Below are 21540 nucleotides of genomic sequence, written 5' to 3'. Positions count from 1 at the left end.
GAGTGATGAAAGCAGTGGTGTGCAGCCAGGGCAGTCTTTTTATATGGGCTCAATGGGCTCTTGCCCAAGGACTCCAGAGCTGAAGTCTATAGGCAGATGTCAGTGGTATCTCCCATTACCAGTGGGATGAATAGCTCCCATCCCTGGATTTTACAAATATAAATTAAAATGACTATTCTCACTTACATTTAGTGATGATGAATGGGCCTCTTACTGACCTCTACTTTTGTTCTCCCCACCAGCATAAACTTTTACTTTTTAATGATGAGTGACTGCTGGTGTCATTGCACAGGACAGGGATTTTGATTGGCTCAGATGGGTGCCTGTACAGAAAGTCCTAGCAGATTGTTCACGCTGCAAGTAAATTGAAAGTGAAATGCAACAGGCTACAGATACAGTGATCTCTAGGACACGACTATTATTTCACGAACTGTCTTTATGTTGGTGATGGAGTCCCTTTAAGGATGAATACAAAGATATGTTGTGTGTGTGTGTGTGTGTGTGTGTGTGTGTGTGTGTGTGTATATATATATATATATATATATATATATACAGGTCGCTGCAGAGAGCTGATTCAGTCCGACGTTCCGGAGCATCCAGCTTTCACCCAATCCCTTTACCTCCTGCACTTAGATATGGATGACCAACAGTAGCTAGATGTGAGCCGTTGAAAACAGGAGGTAACGTCAGCTTCCCCGTTTAGGTATTGTCAGGCCTCTTGGTCTTAATGATCATTAAACGACCTTACACATTATTAAGACATTAAAGAGATGGATTTCAAATGAGATTAGTAATCATCATGCTTACTAAATCCCAATGACAGGCTAAAAGAAAATATAGTTGAGTCACGTAATGATATAAAGTTTATCATTTATATATACAGTAAGTAGGCTTGCCATAATATCCCTTTAATCTGCGACACCTATGAATTACACAGGTTCTGTGACTGGCTAAAGTCAAGACTGCAGTTCATCTGGTTTTCATAAACCACAGAACCTGTATAAACAATGTATCAAAACAATATATATTCTTATAAATCATGGTGTAAAAATGTATTTACATTTATGGATAAGGGGAACTAGCGGTCATACAGCAGATAACAGATATAGATTTGTATGATGAATAATAGTATCACCGTTGCAAATTTCTAAGCATTAAAGTAAAAGAGTGATTCACTGAATGAATCACCCTGAAACTCAGAGATTGTCATAGGGGTCTTATATCAGCCTCTATATGTGATGTGTCCTATGTATATAGCCAGGGTGGCTATATACTGTAGCTGTATGCAGGAGCAGCAGCTCCCAGGCTGGTTACTGGCAGGGGTTAAGAATAGGAAGCTAATTGTTCTTTTTCTTTTCTTTGCAACTTTTCTATAGAAGAGGGGAGTAAAGAAAAAAAAAATCATCAACAATCTCCAGGTGGAGCACTTCTTCCCTGCCTAAAACTAAAAGGGGCTCCTGGTGGGGGATTGGCTCAGCCTGCAAGACAGCAATATGTGCAAAAGCATAACATCCAGAGCAGTGCTGGTGGGCAGCTCAGACTGAGGACCTGGGCGTTCAGCAATTTGTAGGATTCAGATCAGTGGAAAGGATCAGTGATCTCTCTCTCTCCAGAGCCGTCAAGAGAGAACACCCCCCTCCTCTTCTCCAGGGAGTCCCTCTTACTCCTGGGTTTCAGATGTCCACCGCTGCCTGACCCCTTGCAAGCAGGCTGCCCACAAGAGACATCCCACCCCTGGGCTGCAATCACTGACATTTACTCTGCAGCTCCACTCTCATCTCCAGGCTGACAATTAGCCCAGTGAGGATTTCTCTGCAGCCTGGAACAGAGAGCAGAGGGAGGGGGGGTTAATACAGATTAGACTTTTTTTTTTTTTTTTTGGGGTGGGGGGGTGAGTTGAACATGTCATTGTTTTCCAGGCACTGCTGCAGACTTCAACATGTTGGGAGAAGCTGCCGGGAAAGTGTGTGCATGAAGTAGGAGCAGCCAGGACAGTCATCCAGCAGCAGCAGCAGCAGCAGCATCTTCTCCTCCAGGACGACTTCATCCACTGCCCTACCAGGAGCCTACCAGGAGCATTAGAGGTCCACAGCCTGGGATGGTCTTATTCTGAGTTATGGATGTTAGTGCCATAGGAGCCAGCTCTGTGGGTGCCTGAGCACCTCCCATACTTGTGCTACCACTATCCAAGTCTAGTCCTGAGGAAGGGCATCCGCAATCATTTTGAAGAGTTGGTGCACAGGACAGAGAGTGGCCAGCAGTTCCCAGCTAACCCCAAACCGGATTTTATATTTCCATTATGTTTCTTTCCATGAGGCATTTTCTGAAGCCCTCAGCCTCAGTACAATGTGCAAATGGATACTGACACATGGTGCCCCAGGCTGGTCTTACCTGCCCCGCTCCTGGCTACTCTTCTTCTTGGTCTACCTGTTGTCTGTCACCTGCAATGAGGTCGGGGGCATGGACCCGTTGCGCCCCCAGGAGCTCTCCTCCAACACATCCTCTGGGAGACATGTGCGAAGTTACAACCACCTCCAGGGTGATGTGCGCTGCAGGAAACTCTTCTCCTTCCACAAATACTTCCTCAAGATCGATGACAGTGGGAGAGTTAGTGGCACCAAGAAGGATGACTGCCCTTACAGTGAGTACCCCATCCTGACATGATCATGGGGCTCCAGCACTGGGAGGAGGGGGAGTGATAAAAGTGGTTGTAACGTTTGTGCAACCTAGGGGGTGGTTAATGGACTATGTGGCTGTAGTACTGACACCATGCTACTGAGACAGAAAGGCACCTCAAGGGTCATAAAACAGGAGCATGCCAACATGTGAGCTGTGCTGGACATTTGTTGCTCTCCAGCTATTGTGGGACAACAAGTCCAAGCAAGGCATGATGGCTTGTGTCTCCACTACAGCTGGAGATTAAATGAGATTCATGTTGTCTGTATATAAATAAACTATACTGGGCAGCAGCTTGGTGCAGTGAATAGTATTTCTGCCTCACAAGTCTGGGGTCATGGGTCCTTTCCAACCAGAGTCATCTCTGTGTGGAGTCTGTATGTTCTCGATGTATCTGTGTGGGTTTACGGCAGGTTGCCCTGGTTTCCTTGCAAAATCCAAAGACATACTAGCTTCAGAAGAAGAGTAACCCTGGTGTCTGTGTGGTAGGAAACGTAGATTGTAAGCTTCACTTTGGCAGATGTGATGTTTTGTGTGACCCAGCTATGCTCTAACCAGTTTTCCATGCGTTTATTTCATCAGTACTTATACTGAAAAACATAGTAAGTGCAGTACTGACAGTGGCTCATTTAAGCAACATTATATAGGTCCCCAGTGAGTCTAGTGTTGTTCCAGGAAAAGGTCATATTAACGTTTTGTTTGTGCTTAAAGTAATGGTTTGTGGTCATTGAGCTGTCTGATCTCCCTACATGAGGTTTACATGACCATGAAACATAAGATAATCATTAAATTATGCAGTATGTTGAGTCATGCTATGAAAATATGACTGTAGTCATATATATGTGTATATATATATATATGTATATATATATATATATATATATATATACTACATAGATACATTATTGAGTCTTATGGGATTATGAAATACTGTATTTTAAAATATTTGTAGTGTGTGAGTTCTGTAACAGGTCTCTGAATAGGGACCTCAATGCTACCATAGAATTCTAACCCCAAGCTACTGTGTAACTGTTTACTGCACCATTCATTGCCTGATGACCTGGACCCTTGTCAGCCATCTGTCCCTCCTATAGTGGTGACTACTGTTTTGTCACTACAGTCATAAGTGTAACAGCGTTGGGCTGGGCGAGTTGTAAATAAGACTGATGTGTCAAAACTACCACATTGCATTTCCTACAGTTAAATGTTAGGTTTGGTTAACAGAACTGGCATCATCATTATATAAAAAATGAACTCTATAACGTCACCTGTGGACATAAAGCTGTTGTGTTACATGGTGCAGGTTGGGTATGTAGTTCTACAGCAGCTGTTGAGCCATAGATCACCTACCTCTGCCGTTGTGTACAACTGCCACATAAAGAAAATATTTAGATAAGTTTGACAGTCATGGCATTTATTTTTATAGTATTGGATTATTTATTTGGCAACCCAAGGCTCTCTAAGCCAATGAAATCTTGTCACATTAGCCCTTTGCTGTACAATTCTAGGTCCTGTCACTGTAGCACTGTCTGCTGTATACAGTCCTAGGTATACACTGTAGCACTGTTATATACAGTTCTAGGTCTTGTCACTGTAGCACTGTCTGCTGTATACAGTCCTAGGTCCTGTCACTATAGCTATAGCCCTGTGTGCTGTATACAGTCCCAGTTCCTGTCTCTGTAGCCCTGTGTCCTGTATACAGTCCTAGGTACTGTCACTGTAGCACTGCTGTATACAGTCCTAGGTCCTGTCACTGTAGCACTGTCTGCTGTATACAGTCCTAGGTCCTGTCACTGTAGCACTGTCTGCTGTATACAGTCCTAGGTCCTGTCACTGTAGCACTGCTGTATACAGTCCTAGGTCCTGTCACTGTAGCACTGTCTGCTGTATACAGTCCTAGGTCCTGTCACTGTAGCACTGCTGTATACAGTCCTAGGTCCTGTCACTGTAGCACTGCTGTATACAGTCCTAGGTCCTGTCACTGTAGCACTGTCTGCTGTATACAGTCCTAGGTCCTGTCACTATAGCACTGTCTGCTGTATACAGTCCCAGTTCCTGTCTCTGTAGCCCTGTGTGCTGTATACAGTCCCAGTTCCTGTCTCTGTAGCCCTGTGTGCTGTATAGAGTCCTAGGTCCTGTAGCACTGTCTGCTGTGTAGAGCCCCAGGTCCTGTCACTGTTGTCCTGTCTGCTGTATAGAGCCCCAGTTCCTGTCACTGTAGCACTGTCTCCTGTATAGAGCTCCAGGTTCTGTCACTGTAGCACTGTCTCCTGTATAGAGCTCCAGGTTCTGTCACTGTAGCACTGTCTCCTGTATAGAGCCCCAGGTCCTGTCACTGTTGTCCTGTCTGCTGTGTAGAGCCCCAGTTCCTGTCACTGTTGTCCTGTCTGCTGTATAGAGCCCCAGTTCCTGTCACTGTAGCACTGTCTCCTGTATAGAGCTCCAGGTTCTGTCACTGTAGCACTGTCTCCTGTATAGAGCTCCAGGTTCTGTCACTGTAGCACTGTCTGCTGTGTAGAGCCCCAGGTCCTGTCACTGTAGCACTGTCTCCTGTATAGAGCCCCAGGTTCTGTCACTGTAGCACTGTCTCCTGTATAGAGCTCCAGGTCCTGTCACTGTAGCACTGTCTCCTGTATAGAGCCCCAGGTTCTGTCACTGTAGCACTGTCTCCTGTATAGAGCCCCAGGTTCTGTCACTGTAGCACTGTCTCCTGTATAGAGCTCCAGGTCCTGTCACTGTAGCACTGTCTCCTGTATAGAGCCCCAGGTTCTGTCACTGTAGCACTGTCTCCTGTATAGAGCTCCAGGTCCTGTCACTGTAGCACTGTCTCCTGTATAGAGCCCCAGGTTCTGTCACTGTAGCACTGTCTCCTGTATAGAGCTCCAGGTCCTGTCACTGTAGCACTGTCTCCTGTATAGAGCCCCAGGTTCTGTCACTGTAGCACTGTCTCCTGTATAGAGCTCCAGGTCCTGTCACTGTAGCACTGTCTCCTGTATAGAGCCCCAGGTTCTGTCACTGTAGCACTGTCTCCTGTATAGAGCTCCAGGTCCTGTCACTGTAGCACTGTCTCCTGTATAGAGCCCCAGGTTCTGTCACTGTAGCACTGTCTCCTGTATAGAGCTCCAGGTCCTGTCACTGTAGCACTGTCTCCTGTATAGAGCCCCAGGTTCTGTCACTGTAGCACTGTCTCCTGTATAGAGCCCCAGGTTCTGTCACTGTAGCACTGTCTCCTGTATAGAGCTCCAGGTCCTGTCACTGTAGCACTGTCTCCTGTATAGAGCCCCAGGTTCTGTCACTGTAGCACTGTCTCCTGTATAGAGCTCCAGGTCCTGTCACTGTAGCACTGTCTCCTGTATAGAGCCCCAGGTTCTGTCACTGTAGCACTGTCTCCTGTATAGAGCTCCAGGTCCTGTCACTGTAGCACTGTCTCCTGTATAGAGCCCCAGGTTCTGTCACTGTAGCACTGTCTCCTGTATAGAGCTCCAGGTCCTGTCACTGTAGCACTGTCTCCTGTATAGAGCCCCAGGTTCTGTCACTGTAGCACTGTCTCCTGTATAGAGCTCCAGGTCCTGTCACTGTAGCACTGTCTCCTGTATAGAGCCCCAGGTTCTGTCACTGTAGCACTGTCTCCTGTATAGAGCTCCAGGTCCTGTCACTGTAGCACTGTCTCCTGTATAGAGCCCCAGGTTCTGTCACTGTAGCACTGTCTCCTGTATAGAGCTCCAGGTTCTGTCACTGTAGCACTGTCTGCTGTATAGAGCCCCAGGTCCTGTCACTGTAGCACTGTCTCCTGTATAGAGCTCCAGGTTCTGTCACTGTAGCACTGTCTCCTGTATAGAGCTCCAGGTTCTGTCACTGTAGCACTGTCTCCTGTATAGAGCTCCAGGTTCTGTCACTGTAGCACTGTCTGCTGTATAGAGCTCCAGGTCCTGTCCCTGTAGCACTGTCTCCTGTATAGAGCCCCAGGTTCTGTCCCTGTAGCACTGTCTGCTGTATAGAGCTCCAGGTCCTGTCACTGTAGCACTGTCTCCTGTATAGAGCCCCAGGTTCTGTCACTGTAGCACTGTCTCCTGTATAGAGCTCCAGGTTCTGTCACTGTAGCACTGTCTGCTGTATAGAGCCCCAGGTCCTGTCACTGTAGCACTGTCTCCTGTATAGAGCCCCAGGTTCTGTCACTGTAGCACTGTCTCCTGTATAGAGCTCCAGGTTCTGTCACTGTAGCACTGTCTCCTGTATAGAGCTCCAGGTTCTGTCACTGTAGCACTGTCTCCTGTATAGAGCTCCAGGTTCTGTCACTGTAGCACTGTCTGCTGTATAGAGCTCCAGGTCCTGTCCCTGTAGCACTGTCTCCTGTATAGAGCCCCAGGTTCTGTCCCTGTAGCACTGTCTGCTGTATAGAGCTCCAGGTCCTGTCACTGTAGCACTGTCTCCTGTATAGAGCTCCAGGTTCTGTCCCTGTAGCACTGTCTCCTGTATAGAGCTCCAGGTTCTGTCACTGTAGCACTGTCTGCTCTGTAGAGCCCCAGGTCCTGTCACTGTTGTCCTGTCTGCTGTATAGTGTATACAGTCCTAGGTCCTGTCACTGTTGTCCTGTCTGCTGTATACAGTCCTGGGTCTTGTCACTTTAGCACTGTCTGTTGTATACAGTCCTTGGTCCTGTCATTGTAGCACTGTGTGCTGTAAGTGTATATAGTCCTAGGTCCTTTCACTATAGCACTGTGTGCCGTATAGAGTCCTAGGTCCTGTCACTGTAACACTGTGGTGTATAGAGTCTGGTTTATAGAGTACTAGGTCTTGTCAGTGTAGCACTGTCTGCTGTATAGTCCTAGGTCCTGTCACTGTAGCACTGTCTCCTGTATAGAGCCCCAGGTCCTGTCACTGTAGTGCTGTCTGCTGTATAACCCTAGGTCCTGTCCCTGTAGCACTGTCTGCTGTATAACCCTATGTCGGGTATGTCCTATCTCTATTGCCCTGTCTGCTGTGTAGAGACCCTGGTCCTGTCCCTGTATCACTGTCTGCTGTATAACCCTAGGTCCTGTCCCTGTAGCACTGTCTGCTGTATAACCCTAGGTCCTGTCCCTGTAGCACTGTCTGCTGTATAACCCTAGGTCCTGTCCCTGTAGCACTGTCTGCTGTATAACCCTAGGTCCTGTCCCTGTAGCACTGTCTGCTGTATAACCCTAGGTCCTGTCCCTGTAGCACTGTATGCTGTATAACCCTAGGCCCTGTCCCTGTAGCACTGTCTGCTGTATAACCCTAGGTCCTGTCCCTGTAGCACTGTCTGCTGTGTAGAGCCCCAGGTCCTGTCCCTGTAGCACTGTCTGCTGTGTAGAGCGCCCCAGGTTCTGTTACTGTTGTCCTGTCTGCTCTGTAGAGCCCCAGGTCCTGTCACTGTTGTCCTGTCTGCTGTGTAGAGCCCCAGGTCCTGTCACTGTTGTCCTGTCTGCTGTGTAGAGCCCCAGGTCCTGTCACTGTTGTCCTGTCTGCTATGTAGAGCCCCAGGTCCTGTCACTGTTGTCCTGTCTGCTGTGTAGAGCGCCCCAGGTCCTGTCACTGTTGTCCTGTCTGCTGTATAGAGCCCCAGGTCCTGTCACTGTTGTCCTGTCTGCTGTATAGAGCCCCAGGTCCTGTCACTGTTGTCCTGTCTGCTGTATAGAGCCCCAGGTCCTGTCACTGTTGTCCTGTCTGCTGTATAGAGCCCCAGGTCCTGTCACTGTTGTCCTGTCTGCTGTATAGAGCCCCAGGTCCTGTCACTGTTGTCCTGTCTGCTGTATAGAGCGCCCCAGGTCCTGTCACTGTTGTCCTGTCTGCTGTATAGAGCCCCAGGTCCTGTCACTGTTGTCCTGTCTGCTGTATAGAGCGCCCCAGGTTCTGTCACTGTTGTCCTGTCTGCTGTATAGAGCCCCAGGTCCTGTCACTGTTGTCCTGTCTGCTGTATAGAGCGCCCCAGGTTCTGTCACTGTTGTCCTGTCTGCTGTATAGAGCCCCAGGTCCTGTCACTGTTGTCCTGTCTGCTGTATAGAGCCCCAGGTCCTGTCACTGTAGTCCTGTCTGCTGTATAGAGCCCCAGGTCCTGTCACTGTTGTCCTGTCTGCTGTACAGAGCCCCAGGTCCTGTCACTGTTGTCCTGTCTGCTGTATAGAGCCCCAGGTCCTGTCACTGTTGTCCTGTCTGCTGTGTAGAGCGCCCCAGGTCCTGTCACTGTTGTCCTGTCTGCTGTATAGAGCCCCAGGTCCTGTCACTGTTGTCCTGTCTGCTGTATAGAGCCCCAGGTCCTGTCACTGTTGTCCTGTCTGCTGTATAGAGCCCCAGGTCCTGTCACTGTAGTCCTGTCTGCTGTATAGAGCCCCAGGTCCTGTCACTGTTGTCCTGTCTGCTGTATAGAGCCCCAGGTCCTGTCACTGTTGTCCTGTCTGCTGTATAGAGCCCCAGGTCCTGTCACTGTAGTCCTGTCTGCTGTATAGAGCCCCAGGTCCTGTCACTGTTGTCCTGTCTGCTGTATAGAGCCCCAGGTCCTGTCACTGTTGTCCTGTCTGCTGTGTAGAGCGCCCCAGGTCCTGTCACTGTAGCACTGTCTGCTGTATAGAGCCCCAGGTCCTGTCACTGTTGTCCTGTCTGCTGTGTAGAGCGCCCCAGGTCCTGTCACTGTAGCACTGTCTGCTGTATAGAGCCCCAGGTCCTGTCACTGTTGTCCTGTCTGCTGTGTAGAGCCCCAGGTCCTGTCACTGTTGTCCTGTCTGCTGTGTAGAGCGCCCCAGGTCCTGTCACTGTAGCACTGTCTGCTGTATAGAGCCCCAGGTCCTGTCACTGTTGTCCTGTCTGCTGTGTAGAGCGCCCCAGGTCCTGTCACTGTTGTCCTGTCTGCTGTATAGAGCCCCAGGTCCTGTCACTGTTGTCCTGTCTGCTGTATAGAGCCCCAGGTCCTGTCACTGTTGTCCTGTCTGCTGTATAGAGCCCCAGGTCCTGTCACTGTTGTCCTGTCTGCTGTATAGAGCCCCAGGTCCTGTCACTGTTGTCCTGTCTGCTGTATAGAGCCCCAGGTCCTGTCACTGTTGTCCTGTCTGCTGTATAGAGCCCCAGGTCCTGTCACTGTTGTCCTGTCTGCTGTGTAGAGCGCCCCAGGTCCTGTCACTGTTGTCCTGTCTGCTGTATAGAGCCCCAGGTCCTGTCACTGTTGTCCTGTCTGCTGTATAGAGCCCCAGGTCCTGTCACTGTTGTCCTGTCTGCTGTATAGAGCCCCAGGTCCTGTCACTGTTGTCCTGTCTGCTGTATAGAGCCCCAGGTCCTGTCACTGTTGTCCTGTCTGCTGTATAGAGCCCCAGGTCCTGTCACTGTTGTCCTGTCTGCTGTATAGAGCCCCAGGTCCTGTCACTGTTGTCCTGTCTGCTGTATAGAGCCCCAGGTCCTGTCACTGTTGTCCTGTCTGCTGTATAGAGCCCCAGGTCCTGTCACTGTTGTCCTGTCTGCTGTATAGAGCGCCCCAGGTCCTGTCACTGTTGTCCTGTCTGCTGTATAGAGCCCCAGGTCCTGTCACTGTTGTCCTGTCTGCTGTATAGAGCCCCAGGTCCTGTCACTGTTGTCCTGTCTGCTGTATAGAGCCCCAGGTCCTGTCACTGTTGTCCTGTCTGCTGTATAGAGCCCCAGGTCCTGTCACTGTAGTCCTGTCTGCTGTATAGAGCCCCAGGTCCTGTCACTGTTGTCCTGTCTGCTGTATAGAGCCCCAGGTCCTGTCACTGTTGTCCTGTCTGCTGTATAGAGCCCCAGGTCCTGTCACTGTTGTCCTGTCTGCTGTGTAGAGCGCCCCAGGTCCTGTCACTGTTGTCCTGTCTGCTGTATAGAGCCCCAGGTCCTGTCACTGTTGTCCTGTCTGCTGTATAGAGCCCCAGGTCCTGTCACTGTAGTCCTGTCTGCTGTATAGAGCCCCAGGTCCTGTCACTGTTGTCCTGTCTGCTGTATAGAGCCCCAGGTCCTGTCACTGTTGTCCTGTCTGCTGTATAGAGCCCCAGGTCCTGTCACTGTAGTCCTGTCTGCTGTATAGAGCCCCAGGTCCTGTCACTGTTGTCCTGTCTGCTGTATAGAGCCCCAGGTTCTGTCACTGTTGTCCTGTCTGCTGTATAGAGCCCCAGGTCCTGTCACTGTTGTCCTGTCTGCTGTATAGAGCCCCAGGTTCTGTCACTGTTGTCCTGTCTGCTGTATAGAGCCCCAGGTCCTGTCACTGTTGTCCTGTCTGCTGTATAGAGCCCCAGGTCCTGTCACTGTTGTCCTGTCTGCTGTATAGAGCGCCCCAGGTTCTGTCACTGTTGTCCTGTCTGCTGTATAGAGCCCCAGGTCCTGTCACTGTTGTCCTGTCTGCTGTATAGAGCCCCAGGTTCTGTCACTGTTGTCCTGTCTGCTGTATAGAGCCCCAGGTCCTGTCACTGTAGTCCTGTCTGCTGTAGAGCGCCCCAGGTCCTGTCACTGTTGTCCTGTCTGCTGTATAGAGCCCCAGGTCCTGTCACTGTTGTCCTGTCTGCTGTATAGAGCCCCAGGTCCTGTCACTGTTGTCCTGTCTGCTGTATAGAGCCCCAGGTCCTGTCACTGTTGTCCTGTCTGCTGTATAGAGCCCCAGGTCCTGTCACTGTTGTCCTGTCTGCTGTATAGAGCCCCAGGTCCTGTCACTGTTGTCCTGTCTGCTGTATAGAGCCCCAGGTCCTGTCACTGTTGTCCTGTCTGCTGTATAGAGCCCCAGGTCCTGTCACTGTAGTCCTGTCTGCTGTATAGAGCCCCAGGTCCTGTCACTGTTGTCCTGTCTGCTGTATAGAGCCCCAGGTCCTGTCACTGTAGTCCTGTCTCCTGTATAGAGCCCCATTTCCTGTCACTGTTGTCCTGTCTGCTGTATAGAGCCCCAGGTCCTGTCACTGTTGTCCTGTCTGCTGTATAGAGCCCCAGGTCCTGTCACTGTTGCCCTGTCTGCTGTATAGAGCCCCAGGTCCTGTCACTGTTGTCCTGTCTGCTGTATAGAGCCCCAGGTCCTGTCACTGTTGTCCTGTCTGCTGTATAGAGCCCCAGGTCCTGTCACTGTTGTCCTGTCTGCTGTATAGAGCCCCAGGTCCTGTCACTGTTGTCCTGTCTGCTGTATAGAGCCCCAGGTCCTGTCACTGTTGTCCTGTCTGCTGTATAGAGCCCCAGGTCCTGTCACTGTTGTCCTGTCTGCTGTATAGAGCCCCAGGTCCTGTCACTGTTGTCCTGTCTGCTGTATAGAGGCCCAGGTCCAGTCACTGTTGTCCTGTCTGCTGTATAGAGCGCCCCAGGTCCTGTCACTGTTGTCCTGTCTGCTGTGTAGAGCCCCAGGTCCTGTCACTGTTGTCCTGTCTGCTGTATAGAGCCCCAGGTTCTGTCACTGTTGTCCTGTCTGCTGTATAGAGCGCCCCAGGTCCTGTCACTGTTGTCCTGTCTGCTGTATAACCCTAGGTCCTGTCACTGTTGTCCTGTCTGCTGTATAGAGCCCCAGGTCCTGTCACTGTTGTCCTGTCTGCTGTATAGAGCCCCAGGTTCTGTCACTGTTGTCCTGTCTGCTGTATAGAGCGCCCCAGGTCCTGTCACTGTTGTCCTGTCTGCTGTATAGAGCCCCAGGTCCTGTCACTGTAGTCCTGTCTGCTGTATAGAGCCCCAGGTCCTGTCACTGTTGTCCTGTCTGCTGTATAGAGCCCCAGGTCCTGTCACTGTTGTCCTGTCTGCTGTATAGAGCCCCAGGTCCTGTCACTGTTGTCCTGTCTGCTGTATAGAGCCCCAGGTCCTGTCACTGTTGTCCTGTCTGCTGTATAGAGCCCCAGGTCCTGTCACTGTTGTCCTGTCTGCTGTATAGAGCGCCCCAGGTCCTGTCACTGTTGTCCTGTCTGCTGTATAGAGCCCCAGGTCCTGTCACTGTTGTCCTGTCTGCTGTATAACCCTAGGTCCTGTCACTGTTGTCCTGTCTGCTGTATAGAGCCCCAGGTCCTGTCACTGTTGTCCTGTCTGCTGTATAGAGCCCCAGGTCCTGTCACTGTTGTCCTGTCTGCTGTATAGAGCCCCAGGTTCTGTCACTGTTGTCCTGTCTGCTGTATAGAGCCCCAGGTCCTGTCACTGTAGTCCTGTCTGCTGTATAGAGCCCCAGGTCCTGTCACTGTTGTCCTGTCTGCTGTATAGAGCCCCAGGTCCTGTCACTGTTGTCCTGTCTGCTGTATAACCCTAGGTCCTGTCACTGTTGTCCTGTCTGCTGTATAGAGCCCCAGGTCCTGTCACTGTTGTCCTGTCTGCTGTATAGAGCCCCAGGTCCTGTCACTGTTGTCCTGTCTGCTGTATAGAGCCCCAGGTCCTGTCACTTTTGTCCTGTCTGCTGTATAGAGCCCCAGGTCCTGTCACTGTTGTCCTGTCTGCTGTATAGAGCCCCAGGTCCTGTCACTGTTGTCCTGTCTGCTGTATAGAGCCCCAGGTTCTGTCACTGTAGTCCTGTCTGCTGTATAGAGCCCCAGGTCCTGTCACTGTTGTCCTGTCTGCTATATAGAGCCCCAGCCAGGACTTGCCTCTCAGGATCATCCGGTCTCTTCCTTATTTTGCAATCCATTTCACTTTCAAAAGTTGATGTTTAACTGTTCCGTTTGGTCCTAAATAACCACATAAAAACAAACACGATTATAGAGATCTAAAGGAGTAAATGTCCCTAGCGTGAGAATAATTATCCTTTATTATTTAAGGAGTGTATAAGAGCTTTAAAGGGAAGGAAGAAAAAGCCGATTTTTGCTTAAAAGCAGACTTCTGGTTTTGATTAGGGGCAGAGAGCTTGGGTAAGGGGTCATATACTGTATTATGTACAAACTCTAGACAATAACAATAATGACTACATCTCTCTTCTGTTGCCTTGTTTGGATACATTCAAATTTTTTGCCGAAATGCAATCACAAGTTCCATTCATATGCTGATTATAGCCGGAATGCCTTTCTCTCTAGCTCTGATTGTATACCCACTGCGTTAAATGTGTCTCAGAACTCTGGGGACCTGGGACTGTCAATTTCATTATAGTCTCTGGTTATAATACCCGCAGTGTTGTTTTTTTCTTTAAATGTACGTTTTCTGTCTGCGCAGGTTCCACGTTCATAAGGGAGCCGTAAATCTAGAGTTATACAAAACCCTTATGGTTGTCTGCTATAGTGTGAGTTACCTAATGGGTTTAACCTCAGTGGCTAAGCATGTGTCCAATATATTGCAGAATTCTGCTTGGGGTCTCGTTCAGGGTTGGAAATACTTTTTTACTGACAGGAGAAATACTGACGACTGTTGTGCTGCATAAAGACTCTAGTGCGGAAAGTGGGGACAACTGTTACAACAAATGGAACTTAATGAGTTTAAGTCAATGGTTTTCATCCCTGTATACTCTCAAGCATGTTCCCTGTGTAATAATGTTGTGCTCAGGCTTACCTTTTTTAATTTCTTATGGGGGTATAGAAATTTTGCTACCTTCTTACTGACTATAGTCTTGGTAGGAACCAGATAATTAAGTGTAGGCATGCCCTGCAGAGAACTAGATTCGTGTCTGGGAGGACAAGCTGGGAGCAATAGGTAAACTGCGGTGCTAGGGGTGCAAATACTACTTTCATATACAGGAACGTGGGATTTTTAGTCTATTAATGCACAAGGTGTTTATAGTTAGTGCTGCCCTAATTGCTGTAAGTGAATACACACTGGGCATCCCAAATACAGCTATTTGTGTACTACCCCTGAACTGGCCTGGGTTAGGGATATGCCTGGTCTGGCTATACAGTGAATGAGGATGTGGATTATTAGATCTACACTAAAAAGGTCTACAGTCAATAGGTCTACCACTAGGTAGGTCTTCAGGGTCAAAAGGTCAACATGGAAAAGGTTGACACAAAAAACACAAATTATATTTTTTTGGGGTGTAGAGTTTTTCTGCCGCAAACAGGCCCCATTAGTGTACTGCGTCCCCTCGGGCAAGGTGCAGGTTTCTTTTCCCAATCGTAGTCAACATGGATGGTAAAGTATGAATAAGCTGGAAATAATGAAGATTTTTTTTGTTAAAAAAATTGTGTCTACCTTATGTACGTCGACCATTATCGTGTCGACCTTTTGACTATGACGACTTTTTGACCCTGGTGACCAAATGCATGTCTACCATTAGTGGCAGACCTATTGACTGTAGACCTTTTGGTGTAGATCTATATTCCGGATACCAGTGAATGAAGCTCTACTGATTCCTAGAAGATGTTAGGAGAAGCAGAACTTGGATGCTAGATTCTGCTGGTACTGTATAACCACAGGTCTATTCTGAGTTTATCCCAAGTGTGGTTTTTCTTGAAGTTTTGTTCTCTGCCATATGCGCTGGCAGTCTAGTCCCAACATCTACAGTACTACTATTTGAGTAAATTATTCATGTAGAACGTTACCTGTGAACTTTCCTCCAACTAGTCTGAAATGAGTTCTGTTGTCACCAGTTTCTTACATTTGGAAAATAATTTCTTCCTGATGTTTCCTTAGACAAAGTGTATAAATCCTCCTATGAGTTTAATTGCTGTACTTTACTGTAAGTGGTAGGAAGTAAGTTATTTACTTGTTAACAGTTGTGTATAAGACATGTGTCCTCCGTTGTGTTGATTGTAAGTGTACAGTAGTGGATCTACAAGCTCAATTTTGCACTAAGATTAAGCAGGTTAGATGCACATTTTAATAGAGTGTATCTATTCTAAAAGGTACCTGAAATTCTAAGGGATACAGTCATTAGGTCGACACCACTTAGGTCGACAGTCATTATGTCGACCACTACTGGTCGACATGGTCATTAGGTTGACATGTACTAGGTTGACAGTTCAAAAGGTCGACATGAGATTTTCCATTTTTAAAAAATGTTTTGGACTTTTTCCTACTTTACGATCCACGTGGACAGGCTTGGACTGGCCCATAGGGGTACAGGGGAAACCACCAGTGGGCCCCCCTGCTTGGAGGCCCACCCTCTCAATAATACATTATGCATATGTTACACTATACTGCACAGGACTATGATGTATTTTCTACAGTGCATTATTGTTATTAGTCTGGTACATTATCATGCATGCACTAGCAGTATTTACCAAATATATTATTTATCAAGGGGCCCAGACCATGAGAACAAATATACATGTTTCCCCATAACATCTAATAGAGCAAATGTATACTATTTGTAATATTCTTGCATGTGTATAATAAATATCTCAATAGACCTCACACAGGTTGTTTTCTGGGAAACTTTGGTTTTCTCATCTTTTTATTTATTTATTTAATTATTTATTTATGAAACAGAAACCTGTCTAGATTTTAATGTGAATCACATTATTGATTGTTTTGGTTTTTTTTTTGGAGTTTTCTGTTTTGTTCTGTTGTGTTGATTGTTTCTCTGTTACAGGAGAGCAATAAAAACGGGTTTAGACAATATATTGGTTTTGAAAAGTTACAATGAAGTGTTGCAAACTCGTTTTTGTTTTGTTGCTGCTGCTGCAACCTGCAAGTACGTTATTGTGATGCCTCATTTTTATAATTGTGCTGCCTTCCTATATGTGCAGTGTTTTCTTACTCTTTAATCAAGTTAATAAACCCACGTTGCTTTGATGTTGTCACTGTCGTGCTACCGTTCCCCATTTGTTAATCCCTGCAGATCGTTCTGCAGCCAGACAGTCAGTGTAGTTATTACACCTCTTGTTTGCTGTGTCTCAGCATCACAAGATTGTCCTTTGATAGGTTAAACAGCTCACTACAAGTTCCTCACTTTTAAGTCTTGTACAGACAATGGGTGTATCCCACCTCTCAGGATCAGCCTTACTTTAATCCTGATGGTTTTGTTATTTTTACATTACACATATTTTTGTTTACATAATTATCTTGTTTCCTTAATGCTTCAAAAATAATTATTTAGACGTGTATTCTTTAAATGGCAAACTATCAGCCAGTAAAGTAGTTCCGAATGAAAATACTGTAGTATGATCTATGGTAGTTTGCTCTTGTTCTGTTCAGCAGGAGTCTACTTTTGTAGTTTATCTGTTTATTGAACTGTTTTGTTTTTTTCATTTTGGGGCAGCATTTGTGGCCTGCATATAAAATATTCCTACACATTGTCACGTTGTATATAACATGTTGAAATGTGTACATTATTCTACACATACACGTTTATATGTTTGTACTGTATGTCATTATGCAAAAATTGAAGGGACTGTGCTTTGTGTTTTACTGTAGGGGCAACATTGCTCCATAAAACAGTGATTTCCCTTTAGCTCAATGAGGGTCTCTTGGGCTAGGTGGAGGTAATTCAATTGTTTTAGCGCTCCATATCGCCCATCATTTTATACAGGGAGATATGCCCATTCCATTTCACGCGAGCCCTAATAGACAGGGTTTAGCCCCGTAAAGTGGCTGACATCCGTCTAAAATTGGGCGTGACAGAGGAAATGTGCGAAAAGCCTGACATTTCATACATTTATGCTTACCTCCCCAGGATGGGGCAAGCTGAAATAATGGGTGCCTGCGGTATTTGCATTTCTGAATGAGGCAACAATTGAATCTCAACGTCAGGCTCAGGGCGCCCTAAAAACAATTGAATTCCCCTAAATGCCCTCGTCACAGCTACACTTTCCGTAACGGAACATCACAAGAAGTTGTATATCACAAGTGACATCACTACTCTCCAAATATAAGTGATGACATCACTAAATTTTCAACTGTCTTGTTCAATATTTTGTATGGCTGTCATATGGATAAAGAAAAAAAAGTCACTCCTTATTTGAGAAACGCTTGGTTCTAGAAAAAAACAAAAACAAAATTGAGGAGAAATTTTGCGCAAAGCAGGAGAATATTTTGTGCAAATGTTTTGACATTTTTCAGTCATTTATACCTTGCCTTACCTGTATCATAATAACAAGCAAACAATATACATTTTTCATGACCATTTGACCACTAGATGGCAATGTGAAACTGTAGTCTAGGGATGATATTTAAGTAAGTGTGTATGTGTGTAATAGCGTGTGTGTAATTTTGTGCGTGTGTGTGTGTGTTATAAATGTGCATAATATGTCTTTTGGAATCCATTCAATTCTTATATCCCTCTTTGATTTCCAAAATCACTGTGGTAAATTACATCGGAGCAAAGCGAATGAGACCTCATCGTCTGGACAATTAAATACATACCTGTGAAGTTATTCAGACTTGAATGATATTCATTACAGTAATTGTCTGTAAACAACTTCATGGTAATTGGTGACAAGAAATCAGTGTTGCCATTATTATGTTGAAAAGTTTGAAGATCAAAGCACACACCAAACTTTAGAATGTCAGCTGAATGTGTTTGTGTTTTTTGTTATGTTTATAATGCATACTGTAGGTTCAAATATATATGTATCAATTGTGATATATCTTTAATGAACATCTGATTTAAAACAAAACTTTGGAAGTAAAAGTATAGGTTTTGTAAGTCTTAATTTCCCATTTGGTAGTGCAGCCAGAACTTCTGCCATTATTTGCAGCTGGTCTCCCCCAGCACAAGTTCATGGTGTTATGAAGATATTATCTAAATGTTGCCTAATTACATGGGAACGGGATCTTGGCATGCCTTAGGCTACTTAGTTCTCCCACCAAATGGTAAATTGCAGCCAATTAGAATGTTTAAACTGTAGTAAACGCTAGATATTTTTGATCCTAAACCCACACCTGATACGCTGCTTTAATGACCTCCTAAAAATGCATTTGTTGCTGGAAGCTTGAAAGAACATCTGTCCTGTTCCTGTAGATGTGACGGAGACTTTATATTTTTTTAATAAAGAGCACAAAGTGTCATACGCTGACTAACCGCAGAATAGCCCAGGGATGGCGGCCTGCCACCGTATCTCCAACACTCAATCGCATGATCACTCTATAAATATTAGGAGGGGGGGTTAAGATACAAGCTGTTCATAATATAAATAGCAGCAGTATTTTAATGGCGTGCCCTTTTGCCAGTTCTAAATAAATGTTTACATTAGTGGTTATCTTCTTGCAGCTCGCTGTTTCAAAAATAAACACATACCTGCTGGACATTATACAGTCTGTCTGAAGGATTATGTGAGCAACTCTCAGAAGTTGATTGAGCGTACTGTATGTGTGTAAGATAGTTCAGAACGTGGTTCATTGTCAGCCACGTTTTGAATATTAACACTCGTCATCTAATTCTGCTGTCGGAGAAAGACTTGTCTGCAATCTCTGTGTTCCTTTTGCAGGTGATTGCCCAATATGAAGTTTACAGCTCCAAAGCTGCAAAGATTGCCATGTAGACCAGTGGATATCAACTCTAGTCCTCAAGTACCACCAACAGGTCATGTTTTCAGGATTTGTATCTGTGGAAACAGTTGGGTTAATCACTGACTTGGCAAAATAGTTTAACTCACCTGTGCATGATTAAAGAAATCCTGTAAACATGACCTACAGTACAGTAGGGTACCTGAGGTACTTAAGGACTGGAGTTGAGATCCACTAGCTTAGACAGTTTATTTGTTTTTTTCATATGATCATGGGTGGGTAGTGGTTAGCATTACTCCGTCACATCACTGGGGCCATGAGTTCAGTTTCTGCTCGTGACATGTGTGTGGAGTTTGTATGTTCTCCGTTTGTTTGCATGTGTATCCTCTGTGTGCTCTGGTTTCCTCCCCACTGCAAAAAAACCCCATACTTGTAGGTTAAATGGATTCAAACAAATTTAACCCCAGTGTGCACGTGTGTACACTTGTAATTTTAGAAATTTAGAGTGCGAAAATATGCAAATTGGAGTTTAAGCATTCCCATACCGTGCAGTGGACTTTGCAAGCCATGTGATAGTCACTTTGCATATCTGAGCAATGTCAGGAGTGCTGGTGGAACCTGTCTCTCCACCATCAACGCATCATTAGTCACAACATTGACTTGGATTGGTATCTGTGACCGGTGGATGGGATCCCGATGGTCACGATCCTGACAGGGGCAAGGTAAGTATCTTAACTCCCCCCCCCCAATCCCCATTACCCTCCTTTACTGCAGCCTAACTCTGATCTCTCCCCTTAGTGCCTAACCCTAACCAGTGTCGGACTGGGGTATAAAGGGCCCTCCAGGGGAATGCAGTGATAGGGGCCCATACTTGGGGGTGTGACCAGCCTACAAAGGGAGTGTGGCCAGCCTCCACAGAGGCTTGAAATGCTCAATAGTCTTGTCCAGTGTACTGCAACATATCTACCTTGTATAATACAAGTGCACAGTCTGGAACCTGATCACTAGAGGAAGGAGTGGGCCCTTGGGCAGTGGGGCCCAACGATGGTTTCCCCTGTACTCCTGTGGGCCAGTCCGACCCTGACCCTAACCTCCTTAGTGCCTAAACCTAACCCTCCCTTTCCCTTTCCACAGCCTAACCCTAGCCCTCCTCCTTAGTGCTTAAACCAAACCCCCACCCCCCTCCCCCAGTGGAACCGAACCCTAACCTCCCCCCTTAGTGGATAAACCTAACAACCCCTCCCCGCATTCTAACCCTAAAATTCCCCACTCCCACAGCCTAACCCTACCCCCCTTCCCCAGGTGGCGCCTAAACATAAACCCCCTGCAGCCAAACCCTAACCCTCATGGCTGTACATACCTTAGGGAGTCCGGTGTCGGGATGATGACCTGTTCGGGATTCTGGCATCAGTGTTCTGACGGATGTCGGTATTCCAGCATAGGTATTCCGACTGTCGGGATCCCGACAGCCGGTATCTTGAACGTATACCCATCGACTCCTTATGCAGCCCCTGCCTAGTGCACAGCCCTTGTAACTTTCTGAAGCTTTGTCCTGGCTGCGGTACTGTGAAAGAGATCGCAGCCACTTGATGACACACAACCATGACACCTTCTTTTTTTTGGAAAGACTTTAGGTCACTTTCCACCTTATGTACGTCATTGCACCCTTTGGTCTGAGCTTGCGCAGTAATGGTTTACTAGACTATTTGGCAAATGCGCAGTAGCGAAATATCACTCAACTGCGCAAACAATGGGACTGCATCCACCTCTGACTCCTTACACTCCAATGGGGCAGGGACAAGTATAAAACTAATAATGATAATAAATAGTTGTATTATCGTTACATATAATAAAACTGTAAGGGTTGTGTCTGTACATAGCAATTTTTTTTTGTTTAGAAATATAATTCTAGGGACTGTTTATGAACTATGGAGACGATAAAAAAATGTTTTCGGAATTTTTGTCTGTTTGTTCCGGCATCACACAAAAACTACTGGATGAATTTGGATGGCGTTTTCACTGTTGTATACTTAGTGACCTGGAAAGAAACTGAGGTATGTATGATCTTGACGTGACATCAGGGAGAGGAGCAATACAGGAAAACGCAGATGCTTGACACTTGGCACGTGCAGTGTGCAGGCTCCTCAAGTCCAAAATGACTATATGTATATTATTACAGTATATATATATATATATATACATACATACAATGTATACACATATATTACACACCCCGAAAAACGCTCAAGGCTGCAGGCGTAGATCTCAGGTCCAGCTGCTTCTCCCACGGGTTGGTGGCCCCAAACATCTTTTTTTGTTAATCCCTGAAGGAAAACTGCAAATATTATTTACAAAGAAATTTTGTGGTCAATGTGTACAGTATAAAATATAGATCACAATATTAGATGCTACTACTGTCTTTGTAAAATTAGTTTTGCTGAGCAATAACATCCACACGAGCAATGCCGCAGGCAAACGCCAGTAAGAGATATTTCTGTTACTATAAGAGTGGCAATATTGGGGGTCATTCCGAGTTGATCGCTCGCTGCCGATTTTCGCAGCGCAGTGATGAGTTAAAAAAACGGCAAAACTGCGCAT

The 21540-nt window shown here is 46.5% G+C and overlaps 1 protein-coding gene across 1 annotated transcript in view; it reads left to right on the top strand.

Moving 5' to 3' along the window:
- The first annotated feature begins 1386 nt into the window (after positions 1 to 1386).
- Positions 1387 to 21540, top strand: part of FGF10 (fibroblast growth factor 10) — a 148593-nt gene continuing 128439 nt past the window's right edge. The window contains exon 1 of the mRNA XM_063961822.1: positions 1387 to 2641. Coding sequence (XP_063817892.1) covers positions 2347 to 2641 — 295 coding nt within the window. The 5' untranslated portion in view covers positions 1387 to 2346. The remainder of the gene's footprint in view (positions 2642 to 21540) is intronic.

Source organism: Pseudophryne corroboree, chromosome 1 (assembly GCF_028390025.1).
Source record: "Pseudophryne corroboree isolate aPseCor3 chromosome 1, aPseCor3.hap2, whole genome shotgun sequence".
Taxonomy (NCBI): Eukaryota; Metazoa; Chordata; class Amphibia; order Anura; family Myobatrachidae; genus Pseudophryne; species Pseudophryne corroboree.
The sequence above is the reverse complement of the archived record's forward strand: the minus strand, read 5'-3'. Positions and strand labels throughout refer to the sequence as shown.